At 55.8% G+C, this 19,753-nt stretch overlaps 1 protein-coding gene across 1 annotated transcript; it reads right to left on the bottom strand.

Annotated features, from left to right (window-relative positions):
* Positions 1 to 6,021: 6,021 nt before the first annotated feature.
* On the bottom strand, positions 6,022 to 12,255 carry KLHDC8A (kelch domain containing 8A). The gene is made up of 5 exons (XM_035009519.1): positions 11,867 to 12,255; positions 8,907 to 9,071; positions 8,449 to 8,664; positions 7,810 to 7,911; positions 6,022 to 6,933 (listed from the first exon to the last, which is right to left on the bottom strand). Exons 1-5 carry the CDS (start codon positions 12,240 to 12,242, stop codon positions 6,740 to 6,742), a joined length of 1,053 nt encoding a protein of 350 aa, XP_034865410.1. The 5' UTR covers positions 12,243 to 12,255; the 3' UTR covers positions 6,022 to 6,739.
* Positions 12,256 to 19,753: the final 7,498 nt, after the last annotated feature.

The raw sequence follows: 19,753 nt of genomic DNA, 5'->3' as shown, positions 1-19,753 counted from the left end.
AAGCCTTACCAGGAATTTGGGGGAATCGTGTGCAGCAAACACGGAAACGCTCTCGATTACAATGGGAAATTGAATCTTATTCACAGGTTAGGCCTGGGAGGGACATGACCCTACCTCTTCTCCCCAAAACAGAAAGCTTGCCTGTCTCCTGCCTGGGGCGGCAGGGAGAGCTCAGGCAGATGAAGAGTCAGAGGTCCTGGGTTCCAGCTCCTCTTTTAACCACCAACATACCCACTTGGGTCATGGCCAAGGACTTTCTCTCCTGGGAAAGTTCCCTCGTCTTTAAAAAGAGATTTGGATAAACCAACTCTGAGTTTCATTTCAACTCTTCTGGGACTCCTTTGCCACATCTAAGAAAGGACAAATTGGAAATCTCTGTCACTCCCATTCTTTTGCCCACCTGGCAGGTGATTCCATCACTACAAGACATTCAGGCTCCATTCCCTTTCCCAGCCCCAGAGTGGAATGCTGTTTTGGCTCAGGAATCTACAACCCAGGCTCAGGTTCATGAATTCCATCCTCGACACAACTCTAGGACGTGGGTGCCGGCATATGATTATCCCCATTGCACAGATGAGGAAACTGAGACACAGAGAAATTCAAGAACTGTAGTGTCATAAACCTGGCAAGTAGTGGAGCCAGACGGGAGCCCAGGCCATCTGGCTTCAGAAACAGGTCTCTTAGCCCTCATACTTCAGCTTAGAGGGGATACTTGATTTGCCCAGAGTCTCAAATAAACTATGCCTCTCGATGTCATAGTTTACTCGACCTGAAATGTGCCTCATGACTGCCTTGTGGGCTTTCTGTGGGATGAAACAAGAAGTGAAGTGGTCAGATTGATGATTTCCTATGTCTGCTTGGGGTTTTGCTGAGCTCTGGTACTCTCAATCCCCTCCCCCCAATTCTGGCAGAGACCCACATGCGTGGGCGTGCGCTGTGACACCAAGGGGCTTATCAGACTCCCTGAGCTACAGCGGATCTGATCTGGGACACAGGACTGTTAAGATAAGCATTGAGACTGCCCAAGGTTAGAGCTCTGTGCTGGGGAAGGGAGAGAGGAGCCTGACTTGGGGAGAGAAGAGGAAGGGGCCGTGAATGACTCTCAGCGCTGGTTTGCTAGCAGAACAAGGATATTCTTGAGGGTTGGGAGGTGGAGTGGGTGGCTGTTTGTGTAGATTTAGTGCGGGGCTTCTAGGTGGGGTTTTGGAAAGGGTCCTCTTACCCTGTTGTTGATGGCAAAACGAAAAGATCTTTCTCTTTTGCTGCCCCTCATTCCTGTGTCCTTTTCTCAGTCTCTGAGCCTGTGTAACTCCCATGGCTGTGGGGTTTGCAGGCGGGAGCGGGGGCACCTATGCTTAGGACTGGGGTGAAAGTTTTCATGGGATTCATCTGGGCACCCAGTCACCAGGTACTTTCCACTGACTAATTCTGCTGTGCTATTGCCTTAGCCATCGGAGAGGGTGATGGGCTGAAATGGGACATAAGAAATAAAAATAAGGGGCGCCTGGGTGGCTCAGTCAGTTAAGCGGCTGCCTTTGGCTTAGGTCATGATCCCAGGGTCGTGGGATCGAGCCCCACATTGGGGGGCTCTGCTTCTCCCTCTGCCTCTGCTGCTCCCCCACTATTTTATTGATCCTTCACTAAGCCTGTGAAGTCAGGGCCTTAGTTAGGTTGGATCCTGGGGTACAGAGGCTGTCGATGTCCATGAGGCAAGGGGTACATGAGCCCCAGAAAGGCAGTCAGAGGATGGAGTTCTACACCTGGCTCTCTCCCAGGTTGGCCACATGACCTGGGGCAGGTGATTCAGTTTCCCTACATCTCAGTTTGTGATTGGTCAAAAGAGACCCTGAACACAGAAGCTCTTTGTAAACTGTTAAAGGCTCCCCAGCAGCGGGGCATTTATGGTGGTGGCTCAGAGCTTAGTACTCCATACTCCACTTAAATGCTGCTCCCTTGAAGGGGCTGAGTGTGTTCTTCCTCCTCGCCCTGCGTCCACAGCCGCCCCCCTGCACTTGTGAGGGTGGTCCGGAGAGGACCAGGCAGGGCGGGGCATAGGAGGTGCGCCCAGGAGGGAGGAGGGGGGAAGGTCTGCCCGGTGCCACCTCCCTGCCCCGTGTCTGGCTCCCACTGGCAACCTGAGCCCTTGGCCTCCCAAGCTGCTCCTGGAATGTAAACCCCAAACAAAGCACATTCTTGAGCCGGTCACCAGCTCCTGACCCTTGGTAAGGGAAGGCAGGAGCCAGCATTTCTCTTGGCCCCGAATGACACCAGCATAATCTGGTGCTGGGGGTTGTTATCACAAGCCTGGATTAATAGGCTGGCTGTCCCCCACAGCTTATGAAAAGCCCGATCCTGACCTATTCCTCCCGTCAGAGCCTGCTGCAAAGGGAGAGGGGACCCGATCCCTAAGCGAGGGGATTTGAAATACTGCTGATTTCCTGAATCTGATGCTTTGTGCCAGCCACAGGCTGTAGACGGAAGCCAAGGAAGAGGGGGCATTGTAAAGGTTACTCTCAATGTTACTGCTGTCTCTCAGCTCCTTGATTTCTGGCTTCATTCAACTCAGTTGTTTGCTACACATTTATTCCATCAGTTATTTGTTACGTATTTAGACACTGCGTGCCCAGCCCTCTGCGATGCTCTGAGCCTCCAAGGACGAATGGCGCTGTCATGGTCCCGAGGAGAACCTACAAAGTTTTGTGTCTGGGGGTGATGTGTGGGGGCGGCGGCTGCATTCACCAGGTACACAAGGGGCAGGAACCCTGGGCAGAGGCAAGGAGGGGAGGCGGGGAGACGGGGAGGCAGGGAGGCGGGACCTGTGCCAAGGGCCTCAGAGGCCCAGACTGAGGCTGGGAATCACCTGAAGGGTAGGGCGAGCTGCTGGGGATGCTAAGCTCTGCAAGGACAGTTGGATTCGGAGATGAGAAAGATTTCCCCAGCGCAGGGGCCTAACAGTGATGCGAAGAGGGGGGGGGCTGGAGGAGAGGGCTGCAGGGGGTAGCGTAGTGGGAGGTCATCATGTGGCAGGAGGATGAGGGTGTGAACCCAAGTGGTGGCCATGGGAATCGGGGAGGGAGAAGCCTGAGGGGGATGTGGGTGAGAAGAATGAAGGTGGGGTGGTCGTTTGTCACCAGGGCTGAGCCTGCTTCCCACAGGTGTTGGATGTGGAGGTCTGAGGTTAACAGAGACCCATCTGGAAGGGTAGCTCCAGTCAAGTCCCCTTCTCCCATAGATGGGGACACTGGATCTAGATAGGGGAGCCTGGGAAAGGGATTTGTACATTACTATTCCCGTACAAATGTTTGCTTTTAAGGATGTGAGCTGCTAACCTGAGGTTAGGACCAGGCCTCCCTTTCCGGTGAGTGGGAGGGAGAGTGTCCCCAATTCCCCTTCTCGTCCTCCAGATAAGGAGGGCAGGGTGGGCCACCTTCTGGAGACAGTGAGTAGGGCCTTAGGAGGCCCTCGCCTTGAGGGAGCAGCCACACTCCTCCCCCTGCAAGGTCGACCCCAGAGGAGGAGTCTGGAAGGCCCAGCTAGGGCCCAGGTGGGCCAGGCCACCAGCGGCAAGCCTGGAGGTCCTCACTCCAGCAATGTGGAGTGTGGAGGGAGGCTGGGGGGGGGGCGGGGGAGACAGACTTCTCTCTGAACTGCCTAGAAAACTTACAACTCGAGGTGTCACCTCAGGTGTCCAGTCTTCCGATACTTCCCGGCCTCCAGCCCCTTACTCCACTGACCCTCTGAGTCATCTGCCAAATATTTCCTCTTTGGAGGGTGTTTTGCATGAAGAAAAGAAATTGTCTCAGGACTCTGGAGAGTCCAATCTGGCTAATGAGGAACTGGGACTGGGGCTCTAGGCATTTTTCTCAGTTCTTCCCCTCAAGGAACCATCCCTTAAACTCGCTCAGGACACATTTAGTGGGCGCTGGCTGGGTGCCAGGCATGAACCAGGTGCTGAGTACGTGAGGGCCCGTGAGAAAGACTGGACTCCCCCATTTCCAGAGCTCATGACAACTTGTGGAAGTCTCTATTTCCCCATCTGTAAAGCAGACTGATCCCAGGCTTGCCCAAGCTCACAGGGATAAAGGATGCAAGAGGCCCTCCAGCTGCTATGGCACCGATCTTTCTGGGTGATATTTCGAACCCCGTACTCTGGTACGTCACAGCTGATGTCCTTTCCTCCTTGGTGTGCTAGGTCCTTCGAGGCAATGCAGTGCTGTGGTCAGAAAGTCTGCAGTCAGACTTGGCTTAGTCACTTGTTAGCTTGGGACCTTGGACAAGTTATGTAATCTCTTCGAGCCTTAGCTTTCTCATCTGCAAAATGGGACACCCCTTACCTCATAGAGTTGATCTAAGGATTGAAGTGAGGGCTTTGGCACCTTGTCAGATGGCATGATCCTTGCTCTTGTTCTACAGATTGGGAGATGAAGATGAGAAAGAGGAGGGGAGGGATTGTGACATGAAAGCCTTTGGGGGCGGGGGGGAGAGGGGGAGCAGGGCCTGGAGCCAGGCCATCTCACCCCAGATCCTGAATGGCCTCCATGGCACCATGAGGTACAGACCATGTGGCTTACCACTGACATTCCATTTCCCTAGCTCAGCGAGGTGCCCCCAAAGTCTTTCCCAGAATGGACCTCCAAGAGGTAAGTCCTCAGCAGACCCCAGCTCCAGCTCTTGGTGGCCCCCATGGGTTCTGGTGGCCAGTCCCCCAGTCTCATAATGGGGAGGCCCTTTTTCAGGCTGACTGTACCCCTGAAGTTCTGACCATTTAAAAATGCTTCAGTCCCATCCACGGATCTGCTACCATTTTGTGTGCTTGGAAAGCCCCCTCCTCCAACACCCCCCCCCACACACACACAGAGCTTTGGCCTCTCTTGGAAAGGGTGGAGGGACCCCTGCTTGTAAACACCTTTCTGAGGGAGGGTGGAAGGGGACAGTGCAGAAATGGAAGAGGAAAGGTGGGGGGGCCAGACCAGGGCTGGACTTGGCAGTGACTTCCCAAACATGCTGATCCATCCCTCAGAGGATCTGTAGCTCTTCCAGCACCTTCTTCTAACAGTTACTTCAGCAACTAACAGACCTAAAATCCGGGAGTCCAGAAGCAATAGGAAAGCGTCCCCTGCAGTTTGCTCACCAGGGGGCACCCGTAGCCACAGGCCACCTCTAGCCTGGGTAGGAAGGCCAGGCTGGGCCAGCAGGGGGCAGCACCCTCCCTCCAGCCCCAGAAGACCCAGGTTCCCCTTGTCCTCAAGGCCCAGGGGATCCTCCAGGAGGCTCCCCCTGAGCCCTGAGACAGGGACAGGCGTTTCTTCTCTATTCCTGCTTCTCGAGAACGAATTACATCATCAGGTAGTAAGTGTCATCTGACTACCCTGCAACCCCTCCCAAGGCAGGTTTTTCTTTGTATCCCCGGTGCTGATAGAGCTTTTAAAAATAACTGGGAATCAGAAAGAGGTGCTCTAGGGGCGCTTGGGTCGCTCTGTCGGTTAAGCATCTGCCTTCGGCTCAGGTCATGATCCCAGGGTCCTGGGATGGAGCCCCACATCGGGCTCCCTGCTCAGGGCGGGGAGCCTGCTTCTCTCACTCTGGAGGAGGAGGAGGAGGAGGAGGAGGAGGAGGAGAGAGAGGTGCTCTACGAGCTTCAAGTCTTTAAGTCCATGAGCAATCCCCTTTCAACTTGGGGTAAGACAGGAGTGAACTTGAGCTGAGTGAACTGAGGCCAGACGTGGAGATGTCAGCTAATGAGCGCAACCTTTCCTACCCCGGAAGCGGAGTCTCCACGCTGAAGAGAAGGCAGAGATGCAGCTGTGCTGGGAGCGAGGGGACTCGGTGGGGGTGGTTTGGAGATGGAGCCTCCTCAGTGGGAACAGCCAAGGACAGCTGGTCGCCTGGGGTCCTGTTTAGTCTGAGGCTGTCAGAGGGACTGTTTCCTGGGGTCCCCTCTACCCACCAAGACACCCGTCCACCCTGCCCCTGCACCAGCTGCCCGAGAGGGTAGGAATATAGATTTTAATCGTTGTGCTGCTCCTGTTAACCCGAGTGCCGCGAATCCAGCCTTCGTGGACTTTGATGCCACGGTGTATGTGAGGTTTTGCACAGAAACACTCCGGGGTCGCCGGGGACGAAAGGGCCAGGGAGGGGTGGCAGAAGGACTAAGTGAGTGAGGAGAGGAGCGGGGAAGCCGAACCTGGCTTCCCTTCCAACCCAGCGGCCCCTGTTCCAAGGTCACTTCTCGCCGAGCAGATGAGGGCTAGGGCAGGCCCGAGGTTGACCGCCAAATGGGGGAAGGATGCGGACCACGGGAGAGAAGAGGGGTTTGGGACTCCTTGCAGCCCTTCGCCATTTTCCATCCCAATCCTCCCCATCCTCATAATGGTAGCCGTTGTCTTCTGCTCTACCCACCTCCTGCCCCGGACGCCGGGGGTGGGGGTGGGGGTGGTGGTGGTGGGCAGAGCTCACTGGAAGGGGAGGTAGCAGGTACTCCTGGGCCTTCCTCTGCCTGAGCACTAAGGGAGGAGTCTCCTCAGAGCTCTGCTGGGCTCCAGCTGGAGGCTGGCGGAGTCAACGCGTCTTCTTACCGTCTCCTGGGATTGGTACAGTTTGGAGGTGGAGGGAGGTCCCTCAGAGCCCCAGGGCCTGAGCCCACTAGCTGCTGACAGGACCTAGCATCCTGGGAAGTCACCCAAACTGCCCAAGAGTGGAGTGATCTGGCCCGGAGCAAAGGTGCTGGGCCCAGGGACAGCTAGGAGTCAGAGACACACAGCGCTTCCACCGCGGCGCTCAGACCCTGGTTGACGCCCCCCACAGCCAGGAGGCAGTTCTTGACAACTATGCTGGAGCAGGCACAGCGGGGCGTGGGCATGGTGGGGAGGACCTCCCACTTGCTCTTCCCGGGGTGGAACGCCTCTGCCGTCTCCAGGACCGTGGGTTGGTTCCCTGAAAGTGCCAAGAGAACCGGACCTTACAAAGGAGCCCAGCCACTGATCCATGCCCCACAGGGCCGCCACCTCCCTGGCTCCCTCTGGAACCCCCAAGCAGAAGCCAAGGGACCTCAGTCCCTGGGCTGCAGAACGGCTCCCTCCCTACCCTAGGCCTCGGCTCTTGTCAAACAGCCACTTTGCCCTGCTTGCCTTCTCTCCCTCTTTTCATCTCCTCCACCCTCTGCTTTTACCAGAAGTTTCTAGATACTGCTGCTGCCTCTCTTTTGCCTTTTACTAAAAAGCCATCCCCAAGGTCTGGCTCACATTGAGCTCCTTTCATACTCGGGTGAAGTGGGAGTCTGTCCACACTGAGTGAACTCTGGGTGCCTAGAAGCCCTGCTCCCCATGTATCTCTGCCCTGTTGAAGCTGGGGTCCTGCCTTCAAAATACCACTACTCTCTGCGAGGAGTAACCCAGCAAATCCTGAATCCATTACAAAAATCTGTCTAATCAGATTGCTTTCCTATTCCAAGATGGAGCTGGGTATCCAGGGAGTAGAGCTGGCCAGAGAAAGAGGACCAGGCTAATCCCTGCTACACTTTTGTCTCCAGTGTTCCTGGATAGGGCCCCGGGGAGCTGTGCTCAGCAAGCCTGTGTTCCACGGTCAGCAGCATGTCCTGCATGCTCTCTTGGCCTCAGTTTCCCCTGTGTAAGAGGGGGAGCACACGGGGGCCCGTTTGTGGATACGTGGGAGGGAGTGTTTTAAATTATTTGGGATAAAGGGGTAGGCAGGCAGTATGCAAGCAGCCAGGACCTTCTCCTGCTCATGCAGAGCGCCAAGTGTCCACCAAGCACTCGACCCGCAGTAACAGCCTGGAAGCGCCATCCTTACCGAGTCCTCCAGCCACTATGACCCGTCCACTCAGAGAGCCGGCCACAAAGTCTGCCCGCCGCTTCTTGAGGAAGAACGAGCGTTCCATCTTCAGCCAGCCCCCTACGGGCCACGGATTGTGGCAGGATAAATTTAGAGAGAATTAGATGCTGCCCTCCCCCACCGAATACACACGGAGTCCCCAGAGCTCACACCTGAGACAGAAGTCCACTCCATCCACCCTTCGTGCTCAGGGCATAAACTACATCTCCTGCTGTTTGAAATGACAGCTCTGTGGCCTCTCCCCACTCCCAGGCTCGCTATAGTCCAAGGAACCGTAATCCTGACCAGGATCCTTCTGTGTCTGCATTGGTAAAAAGCAGGAAAAGCCCTCCCTCCCCTGGCCCTGCCAGGATGTTGTAAGACAAGAAAATAGACGGGAAAGGCGTGGAGACAAATAACCAGCCAGCCGAGAGGAGCCCTGTCCACATGGAAGAAAGTGAGCCCAACAGTAGCCCGGAATGGTGAGGGCTATCTAGACCTCTGAAAGGCTCATGCCACTGGGTCAGCAGCCCTGGGAGGGTGGACGGGATCGCGGGGAAAGTAGGGGGGAGTCAGCTAGAGGGGTGGTGGGCAGCTAGAGGCTGGTGCCCTGCTCACCCTGTTCCATGTCGAACACGTCCATGGTCCGGAGGAACTTGGGCTGCCGGTAGAGCCGACCCTGCCTCAGACCCCCCAGGCTGTAGAGGCGGTCATCCAGGGTCACAAAGCTGGAGAAGGCCCGCTTGCAGGGAATGTTGGGGAACTTGGTCCAGGAGCGAGTCTCGATGTCAAAGACCTCAAAGGCATTGACTGCATACTTGGACTGTCGTCCCCCTAGGGGCCAGGATGGGGTTGGAGGGGTGGGGGAGGGGGGCCATGTAAGTACCTGAGGGCAAGGGGCTGCATTTCCCCTTCTGACTATTACCCAACCATACAGGGGGCTCCCTGAGGGGTTGGGGCATCATGGTTACCCCCTAGTACTGAGGAGATGCTCAGCACTCAGACACGGCTTCCCGTGGGAACGGGCCCCAGGGAGGGAAGGAGAGATAGATGTGGGACCGATAACTCGTCCTTACCCAGCACATAGATCTTGGAGCCTTGGAGGAAGGAGGTGGCAGCATATCTCGGGGTGGGCATGGGTGCTAGTGAAACCCACATGTCCTTGAGCATGTCATAGTGCTGGAGGTGGTTGTGCGGACGGAGGTCTAGGCCCATCCCGCCTGCCGCGTACACTCGGCAATCTAAGGAGAAAGGCCACACACACCCCCTGGCTCAGCTCATGAAAACCATGAGACAGGCCCATCAGTAATCACCTACCAGGCCGGGCTCCATTAACCCCTCGAACACCGGCACCAAGGCCAAGCCAGGTTCCCAACCACTGCTGTGCTAGAGTGAGATTAATGGAACCACGACAAGTCCCTGCCGGGTTGAGCCTGGGTCTTCCTGAAGCCATGTCAGGCCTGCATGCCTTAGTCTTCCCTGGTGTCCAGCCCTTGGCTGAGCCTCGCACGGGGTAGACTGGGGCGGAGGCCTGGACAACCCTTGGCAGGTCTTGTCCTCTCCACGTTCCTCCTGCGTAGGCAGCTAGAGGGGATGCCAAAATGGAGGGGGTATTCCTCCGATGCCCTCCAATAGTGGACTGTTGCTTAGGCACTCCCAGGTCGGAACTCTCCAGACCCAGCAGGAGCCTTCGGAAATGAGGTCAGCCCTGCTGTCGTTGGCCTTGTGGGACACTGGCCTGCTGCTGGTTTTCTCTGTGTGCCAGCCCCATGGGGGTGAATGCCACCCTCCTCACACACTGGGAGGCTTGTGGGCTCCAGAGGCATCCTGCACTAGATGGGATAGGGTTAGGGGTGAATGAGGATGAGGCTTTGGAGGACAAAAGACTAGCCCCTTTAAAGAACCCTGCCAGGGCCGTAAGCTGGGCACTGTGAGAGGAGAAGCGAATCCTCTCGCTTCCCGCTGCTCTTGGCTGCAGGTAGCCTTTGAAGGCACCTCCTTGAGACACTGCAGCGGAGAGGATGAGCAAGGCATCCGTGTTTCCCGGGGCCTCGCCCCAGTACCTCCTGCAGCCTACCGGAGACATAGCTCCCCTCACTCCCCCACTCCACAAGCCACTCTCCTTCCCAGGGACCCACCCCTGCCTGGGATTCCATCTCCCAGTAGCCAGTCTTCACCGCTTCTGGCTCTAAGAGGCTTTTATTCTTCAAGGAAATTATAGAGATGAGTACTATTTCCTTCTATTGAGTACTACCTCTCGTCTTACTGAAAAAGGAAAAAAAAATCCCAACCATAGCCTCAGGTCAGGAGATTGGGCCTGCTAATATTGGGAGGATTTCCCTTACCCGAACTCTGCCTCTCCCATCCCTGTGTCACCCGAAATACACCTCCAGCTGAGAACCCTCGGTCCACGCCACACCACGACTCCTGGGCCAGCTCCTACTCATCCCTTCACGGTCGCCTGGGTGTCCCCCACCTGCAAAGCTGGGCTCAGAGCACCAGCTCAGTGCCTCCCATGGCATTGGCTTCACCCTATTTGCCATTTGTTACCAAAATAATCCTTGTCTGTTTCTTCTGCTAGATGGTTAGAGAATTTGTTTGTCTGTGGCCCCAGCATCTGCTCCAGTGCCTGACACACAAGCCTATGAAAGCTTATCAGACTAACTGCTGAACCCATTCCTTCAGTGCCCCAGTGAAGAGCACAGACTCCATCATCACTCACTAGCTGTGTGACCTTGGGCAAGGTATTTAACCTCTTCGGGCCCCACATGGCATCCCTCTAAAATGAGGATAATCATAGCACTTACCTCATCACACAGGTTGTGAAGATCAGAGGGGCTAAAATATATAAAGCATCTATAGTAAGGACTCAATAAATGTTAGTTCTTAATCTCCCGGCAACATTTATTGAGGCCTGGAGACCAAGGAATACCCTTTCCCTCTCTTTTTTCCCCCCATAGGCCTCCAGGTCTCCTGTCCTTCCTACCCAGAGTTCGTGGAGGCGCCACTGGCCACTGCCCTGAGGGATTCTGGGTTAGAGTTTCTCACTGGTCACCTTCATTGGTCAGCCCGGCCTTCTGAAAGTAGAGGCCAGGTCTTCTGCCTCTCTCCTTCCTCCCTGGGACCTAGAACTGCAGGGACACAGCAGGTGCTCAAGAAATACTGGTTCCTGATCTACAGTAGATGCAACAGGTAAATGGGATGGTTTTGCCAGAGATGGAGGGAGGGTTGTATCCCACCAAGGCTGTCTGAGCTGCACTTGGGGTCTTCTAATTCCTGTTGGACCATTTCCCATAAAACCCTTTGTGTTTCAGCAAAAGAGCTTTTGGAACCCCCTCTGTGCTCTGGGCTGTACCAGGCCCAGTGAGAAAGAAATAAGGGGCTTTGACAAAGTGAAATGAAGATCAAATAACCGTGTGGTCAGCACATGCTCGCCCCGAGACCTATAAACCCGGGTAAGGTGCTGCAGGAGCTCCACCCTCAGGAAATTTCTAGTCTCCATTCCTTAGCATCTCTGAGATTAGGAGGCAGAGGGGGAGGTTGAGGGTGGCGGGAAAGGCCCTGGAGTCAGGCCTCAAAGCCCCACCAGTGGGGCCTGGGGATGGTACAAGGAGGCAGGGAACGTCCCCAAGGCCCCAAATATGTGTCTAGAGGTGGTGGTACCTAAAAGGCAGATGTCAGGGGATGAGGTGCTGTGGGTGGGAGGCTTCGTCATTCTGCTGAATGAAGGGGTCTGCAGAGACATGGCGCTAAACCTTCAGCTCTCCCCTCTGGCCAGGCCTGCCCTGCTTGCTGGGAGGAGCCTGGGGGAGTGGAGTTCTGGTATCATATGCAATTACTAGACACTTCACCTGCTGCGCCTGTTTTCCCATCTGTAAAAGAAGGCCAGTGGGTCTTCAGTTTCAGTGTCTATTGCAGGGATCAAATGGGATCAGGCCTGTGAGAGTGGGCCCCCCATTCAGTGTTGGCTTCCATCCCTCTCCCCGTGACCCCCACTCCCTTCTCTCTGCCCTCCCTCAGCCCTGGCCCCACTCGCCTTTGGCCGTGACAGAAATGCCCATGGCGGCCTCGCGCAGCACGCTCCTCCTCTTCCACTTGCCCTCATCGATGTTGTACATCTCCACGACCTTCAGGGGCAGCTGACTGGCGCCCACACCCCCGATCACCATGATCCGCTTCCCCAGGGCGATGGCGGCCACCCCGGCCCGGGCTGTGGGCAGGGGGGGCAGGGCGGTCCACTGGTCGGCCTCGGGGGAGTAGACCTCAAAGCAGTCCATGGGGATGCCGCTGTCGTCACATCCCCCGATGGCATAGACCTGCCCCCCGCTCTCCAGCAGGGAGCAGTAGACCCGGCGGCTGGGCAGCGGCGCCAGGCGCTTCCACTGGAAGTCCTTGACGTTAGGCACCTCCATGGCAGCCCCGGCGGCCCCGCCCGCCGCGCCCCGGTGCCCGCGGAGCGCCGGGGCGCCGCGGGAGGTGCGAGCCTGGGGAGCCGCCCGCTACTCGGCGCCCCCTCTCGCCGCCTCCATCTGGCTCGCGTCCGCCGGCTCCCGCCCGACCCCGGGCAAGGGCCCCGACGCCGGCCAGCGCTTCACGGTCCCTCCAGACTGCGCGGTCCGGCGGCGTCCGCGCCTGGCCCTGCGGGAGGGATGGGGCGAATCAAGGGCGGTCGGGGCCCCGCGCCCTCGCCTCCTCGAGCGGCCGGCCGGCGGGGCTCCCGGCTCCCAGGTCCTCGCCAACTTTAAAGGGGAGGCGCGGCGGCCGAGGGCGCCACCCCGCGGCGGCATCGCGCCCCGCAGCGCCGTGTCCCCCCGCCCCTCCGCGCTGGCGGCTCGGACGCCCGCGGGGCGCGCGCGGGGCGGGGGCCGCCCGGCGGAGCGAGGACTTAACACCTCCGGGCGCCGCCGCCTCCCTCCCCCGCCCCCCTGCCCGCGCCCTCGCGCCCCCGCCCCCGCGCCACTTACACAGCCGGGCCCGAGGAGCGCGGTGGCCGGGCGCAGACCGCGCATCAGCCGGGACGGCGGGGAGCCGGGGAGAGGGCGCGCGGTCCTTCCCCAGCCCGCACGCCGCCGTCACACAGGCAGGCGAGGAGAAGGGACGAGCAGCGCGAAGGGGAAGCGGAGCCGCCGGCGGGGAGGAGGCCGGCCCGGCTGCTCCGCGCACCTCCCCACCCGCAGCCGCCACACCTGAGCCGGAGGCCGCGTGCGCCCCGCGGCGGAGCAGGCCGGGCCCGACCTCTTTACATAAGCGCTGGCAGCGCCCGCCCGCGGGGAAGGGCCAGGGCCCCGCGGGGGCCGCTCGCCTTGTCTGCAGGGTCAGAGGAGGCGGGGCGCTGGAGCCAGGAACCCAGATGACAGGGACCAGACTCCCTGCAGCGTGGGGGTGGGCGGTTTGTGAGTGTTTGTTTTGGATGAGGAGGCGGGGAGTCCAATTACCCAGTTTATCTACAGCGCACAGACCCAGTTCGTGACAGGCTGGCTCAATAGCTTTGCTTTGGGGGAGGTGTGATCAAATGGCTTAACCTAATAGAAACAAGTTCCGTGGGTGTGACACGCGCAGAGCCGACGCAGGTGCACCCAAACATAGCGTGTGTGCGGAGCCGCATACCTCTGCATGACTTACACATCGCCCTACTCTCTGCCACCCGGAAGCAGACGGAGTAACTGACAGACGCACAGACATGTGGACACGTAACCAGAGACACCAATGTAGATAGACGAACACATGGGGGCACCCACCCCCCTTCCGTCCCTTCTTCACACACCTTGAGATGCGGAAACCTGGTTATTCAATGTTGGCCCCCAGCACCAACCCACGGGGCTTGCCAGATAGTTTTCTCAAGCCACATTCTCATGGCCTTTTCAGGACAGCAGTCCCCTTTTAACAAAGGTGCCCATGACACCAGTGGGCCACCTGGCCTGAAGGACTGCAAGGCCTGTGGAGTCCCCCTTCTTCTTGGTTCGCTTGAAAACAGTCAAGTCTTGAAACACTCAGGCTTGGGAGTCTGATAGACCTGGGTTTGAATTCTGGCTCTGAAATTATTTAACTACTCTGAGACCCAATTTCCTTATATTATTTTAATTTATCTTTTTATTTGGAGATAAGTTGGAGATGGACATGCGATAGTAGGAAATAACACCCTTTACCCAGTTTCCCTCGATGGTAACATCTTGCAAAACTTAGAGTACAATAATATCACAACCAGGCTATGGGAAGTGATCGGTAAAGGTATAGAACATTTCCACCACTAGGATTCTTCCTGTTGCCTTTTATACCCACACCTACTTCCCTCCCACCCCTTTCTCTCCAGCCCCTGGCGACTATTAATCTGTTCTTCATTTCTATAATTTTGTCATTTCAAGAATGTTATATAAATAGAATGGTATAGTGTGTAACCTTTTGGGACTGACTACCCACACCCCTCCTGGCATAATTCCGTGGAGATTCAGCCAGGTTGTCGTATGTGTGTCAATAGTTCATTCCTTTTTATTTCTGATAGAAGTATCCATAGTATTCCATGGTATGGATGGATCCTTGTAGATTTTTGTGAAGATTAAATGAGACACTGTTTGTAAAAGGCTCAGTTCCGTTTCCGACACAGAGCAAGGGCCTGGTAAATCGCTTTTAAGACCATTACTACCAACTATTGTCACCAACATGCGGAAAAAGGGAGACTGAGAACAAACACAGACATTTTGCCCCTTGCTCAGAAATGACTTCCTGTGAGAAACAGAAGTCACGACTCACAATAGGCCCATCTTAATATCTTGAGTTCTTGGCTTAGAAATTCCACTGTTTCTTTCAGTTTGAATTCTCTGTACTTACAAAGTAAGCACCTCTAGAACCTTCAGAGGAAGGTTGTGTTCTGTTTTCTCTCTTCAGTAAGAACTCATAAATTCCAAGAGAGTGTGGTCTGAATTAATGACGTTTTACAGGAAACACCAAACATTTCTCTTCTGTCCTAGGGATCACAATCTCCCCGGGGGGCTAGGGAATAGACTCAACCCTCAACTTGAGCTGTCTTCACAAAACCAGCACAGGGTGATCAGGAAGACTGAAAGCCATAGGCCTCCCTCAAAGGGGCTTGTTGGGGTGGGTCTTCAGTCTCTTTTGCCCACTGAGCCTTTAAAAAACAAAACAAAACAAAATTTATTTATTTATTTTAGAGAGGGGTGGGGAGAGAGTGGGAGCAGGGGGAGGGAAAGAGAAACTCCAGCTGACTCCCCACTGCGCGTGGAGCCCGAGTTGGGGCTCCATCTCACAACTCTGAGATCATGACCTAAGCTGAGACCATGATCTGAGCCAAGATCATGACCTGAGCCGAAATCAAGAGTCAGATGCTTAACCCACTGTGCCCCCCAGGCACCCCTTGCCTACTGAGCCTTTTCCCAGAGCAGTGAGGCGAGGCTCCTTGTGCCCCCACCCACCCCAGCCAGGGCAGCAGAGTTCCATTCTACTTTGTGTTTGCAAAACTCATCCACTAACCTAAGCCCTCACGCATCCATTTTCTCACAATCTTTGAAACAACCCTGGGAAAGGTGGCCCGGGCAGGTATCAGTCCGTACTTTCACAGATGGGGAATCTGAGACTTCCTGAGATAAAGTAATGGACTTATGGCCACTCGAGGGTGGGTCTGGTTTGTGAATTCCAAATCCAACACTCTCCCACTTTAACAGTTAAATCACAAACGAAAGATTGTGTATTATTAAGGACACCAAGCTTTTCCACTCACACCTGGCTTCCGGCTTTTTGTCCAGTTGCAGTGAAGGAAGGAGCCCAGGCCCCCAAGAGGGTTCCAGCGACTGCTCTCTCCCCATTGCCAGACTGTGTGCTGGGCAGCATCGCTGGGAAAGGACTGGAATCCAGCTCCAGAAGAGGCCCCATTCTAGTCTAACGCTTCTCTTTTGCAAGCACTACCCTCTGTGAGGACCACGAGATCTAGGGACTCAGACCCTTGGAAAAGTACTAAGAACCGGATGCCTTTCAGGCCATGGTCTAATTGCTTGTTCTGAAGTACTCGCTTCTCTCCTTCCCCCACGGCTCTTCCTCTCAGCCAGGTGACATCCTTTAATCCTTACACTGAAGTGCACATTGAGGAAACTTGTAACCTAGCAACCGCCACTTAAGATTCCCTGAGTCACAGGCGGTTTCCATGCCTGGGCAGAGTGCACCAAGCTGGGCCCTGAAGGCGTGCCAAGCAGAGGCAGGGAGTCGGGGGACCCCTTTGATGCCTCACCACCCTGCTCTAGAGTGAGGCCACTCTCCCTGTCAGGACCTTCTTCCTCCTGTCAAACCTAAACCCTTCTCGCTCTGAGACCTTGCATTGCATGGGGCCTGGGTTTCTCTTCTCTCTTAAAAAGTGTTTGACTTTCTGCTTTGGTTACAAGGTGGCACAGGGACGGTGGGGAGGTGGGGGAAAGAAAGTTGATGAAAGCGTCTAACAGTAAAGCCTTTCTTTGGTACTGTGGAGTCTTTCTCACTGTGATATTGCTGCATTAGCCTTGTTAAGGGGGTGCTCAGCTCTAGAAAAAGTCACTCGGTATTTTTTTTTCTGAAGTCGCACCTTGGGTTTTTTAAGGTCTATTTTATTTTATTATTATTATTATTTTTAAGATTTATTTACTTATTTGAGAGAGAGAGCAAGAGAGAACCGAAGGGGGCGGGAACAGAAGGAGAGGGACCAGCAGACTCCACACTGAGCGCAGAGCCCGACGTGGGGCCTGATCCACGACCCTGAGATCATGATCTGAGCCAAAATCAAGAGTCAGACATTTAACCCACTGAGCCACCCAGGCGCCCCAAGGTCTATTTCAAATATAATAAAATGCACCGTAGTGTTTGAATTCATTAGGTATTCAGCAAGGGCCTGGCACCACCACCTTGGGGTAGGTCATGGGGAAGCCAAGGGCGGGGTGGGAGGACAGTTTCTTCCCTGTTCACTTGCAGAGTCCCAGCATGGCAGCCCATGGATGGAGGAACCATGAAGGGCCTCAAGGGGCTGGTGCAATTCGGAGTGTAGGGCATGTTTTGGGGGGATGGGGAAGGAGAAATTGTTTGGTTATTAGAAGCTGGAGCAGCTCCTTCTCCTTCCTTGGAAATACAGTTGACCTCCCTTCAGTGGGCACCACTTGGACACCTTCTGTGGGATTCCATGCGGGCTGGAGGGACGCACTAGGAGCTCCCTGAGGCCGGGATCACCTTTCTGTGGTTCATTTTTTTGCGGTGCCTCACAGAGCAGGGGGTAGGGGAAAAGTGGATGGACTCTGGAATCAGACAGACTGGGTCTGAATCCTGGCTCTGCCACCCCCAGCAGTATGACCATGAATAAGTCACTTATATCCCTGAATCTCAGTTCCTCATCTGGGAAATGGGGAATAAGAAAATCTACTTTCTAGGGGTCCCTGGGTGGCTCAGTCATTAAGCATCTGCCTTCAGCTCAGGTCATGATCTCAGGGTCCTGGGATCGAGCCCTGCATCGGGCTCCCTGCTCGGCAGGAAGCCTGCTTCTCCCTCTCCCACTCCCCCTGCTTGTGTTCCCTCTCTCGCTGTGTCTCTCTCTGTCAAATAAATAAAATCTTTAAAAGAAAAAAAGAATATCTACTTTCTAGAGGTATGGGAGGAACGAGATGCCAGGCATAGATCCTGGGCCTGTAGGAGGTAGTCCGTTCCTCCCTGTGTGATGACAAGCTCCTGCACCCTGACTTTCTGTGCATACAGGCCAGTGAACCCAAACAGCAGGTGCCCGTTTCACAAAGTAGACCCCTTACCAGGGTTCACGCTCTCCTATGCCCAACCATGTCTGGGCCTGTGTCTTGGGCAGGGTTTCTTCCCTCTTAGCACACTGAAATCTCCTCCACTGCCTAAATGGCATCCCGATCTGGAGAACAGCTGGTGCCCTTCCTGTAGAGAATCACCTCTCCTTCCTCAGCAGATGCGTGGCGATATGCAGGGGGTAGAAGTGAGGATGGCTCATCCAGTCAGGACTGAGGCTACGAGCAGATCCAGGGAGGGGTAATTTCCTCCCCCACATGGAAAAGCCTCATCGGGGCCTCCTCCCACCCCGTCCCGACAGAGCCCAGAAGGATTTAGGGATCCAGAGGACTCGAAGGGAGACGGTGTGATGCAGGTGTCAGCAGTCAGAAGCATAACCCTTGGGGTTGGCAGTCTGGGGTCCTGCGGACCGACCCCCTCCTGACCCCACAGTCGTGACTAGATAGTTGAATTAGCCACATGCCTTCATCCACCTGCCCTGCTCCGTCCTCCTCCAGGGCAGAGCACCAGCCTGGGACCTAGAGGGACTTCGTGGCTATCAGTTAAGGGGTACCTCTGCTGGGAAGTGAGTCTCAGGTATGGGATGGTGGGGTGCAGGGAAGAGGTCATTCTGGTTTTCAGATTCAGGAGCTGCACGATTTGGAAGGAAGAGTCGGGAAGCTGGCCCCTGGTGTGCTCTTTAGTGCACAGAGATGAGAGGGACTGCAGCGAGCCAGACCTTCTCAGAGAGACCGTGGCCCCTTCCCTGTGCTTACTGAGGAGACTGTATGAGGAAACGGGGCTTAGAATAAAGCCTGAGGATCTGGGTTATAAACAAGGAAGAACTTCCTGCCCAAGAGCATCAGAAAATGAGAACACCAGCATGAGGTGAGCTGAGAGGCCGTGGCGTCACCTCCCCCGGGAGATACTGGAAATAGGCAAGGCACGGGGCCGAGAGTCAGAAGACATCTGTTCCAGCCACGTGTTGTCATAACTGCGCTGGGCGCCCCTGGACCAGTTGTGTCCATTCTGGCGTCTGTAAAACGGGAAGGGAAAAAGAGGAAGAACCCACGAGCTGGAGGTCTCTCCCAGCTGGAATGTTCTTTACTCCTAGGGGTATACAGGTTGGGAAGCCCGAGAGAAAGAGTCATTTAACCAAGGTGACCAAGCAGTGGGTTCCAGAATGGACATCCTCACATTCTCCCCGGTGGCGCAAACACAGGGGTCTGGCTCCATCGGCTCTCATAGGCACTGCCAGCTACCCAAGGCCCAGTCACCAGAAGGGATGCATTGAGGGCCTGTGCCTGGCCCTGTTGCTGCCACCACCCTCATTTCCAACAGCTGCAGTGAGTGCAGACGGGCTGGCTCCTTGTGGGCCTTGGGCACCCACCTGGTAGCCTAACTGCGCTTTCTATTGGGTCCTGACATTGCTGGGGAGCCAGGCTGCCAGGATAGGAGGCGGAGGCCTGAAGGGCTCAAGTCATCGGATTCTGCCCCTTCCCCTAAATGCAAAATTGAGCCTGTTTGTCCCAGATCAGCAGGCGGACCGGCTGGGTGCAGGGGCCCTGGAGGGGGAGGGGAGTGGGGGGGTGTGGGGTGGCAGGGGCTTATACATTAACCCTTCTCCTGGAGAGGATAGCAGAGCCTTCTTCGTGGGGGCCTGGGTGGAGGAGCAGAGGCTGCGGGCTGGGGAAGGCAACAGCAGACTACCACTCCAGCACGGCTCTTTAAATGCCCATTAGTAAGCTACTATCGCCATTTCCAGAGCCAGCAGCGTCCTCCATTCTTCTTAATTAAAAGGAGCTCCACATCCTGGAAGAGCTGGGAGAGGGCTCTGAATGATTTACACACCAGCCCCGCTGCTCCAGCTAGGAAATCGGCAAGGAAAATGGATTGGCAGATGGGCCAGCCTGCCTGTCTTGGATGGCGCATGTGTGTGTGCTGGGGGAGGGGGGAGGTGAGGGGGGCTGGCTCCCCTTCTGACAGGCTCTGAGTGAGCGGGGCGGGGACTCACCCCCCGTCCCGTAGATCTCTGCAGGCCTGAGGTAAAGCCTTCTGCTAACAGAAGGCCAAACAAAAGGCTCTCCTGCTTACCTCCTGCTGGGGTCCCTCATCCTGGCAAGACTGTCTCATCTGGAGGACAGGAGCTCACGCTGTGAGGCTGTTGTCTCAT

Source organism: Mirounga leonina, unplaced genomic scaffold, assembly GCF_011800145.1.
Source record: "Mirounga leonina isolate KUSES-001 unplaced genomic scaffold, KU_Mleo_1.0 Mir_154, whole genome shotgun sequence".
NCBI classification, from domain to species: Eukaryota; Metazoa; Chordata; class Mammalia; order Carnivora; family Phocidae; genus Mirounga; species Mirounga leonina.
This window is presented reverse-complemented; position numbering and strand designations above follow the sequence as displayed.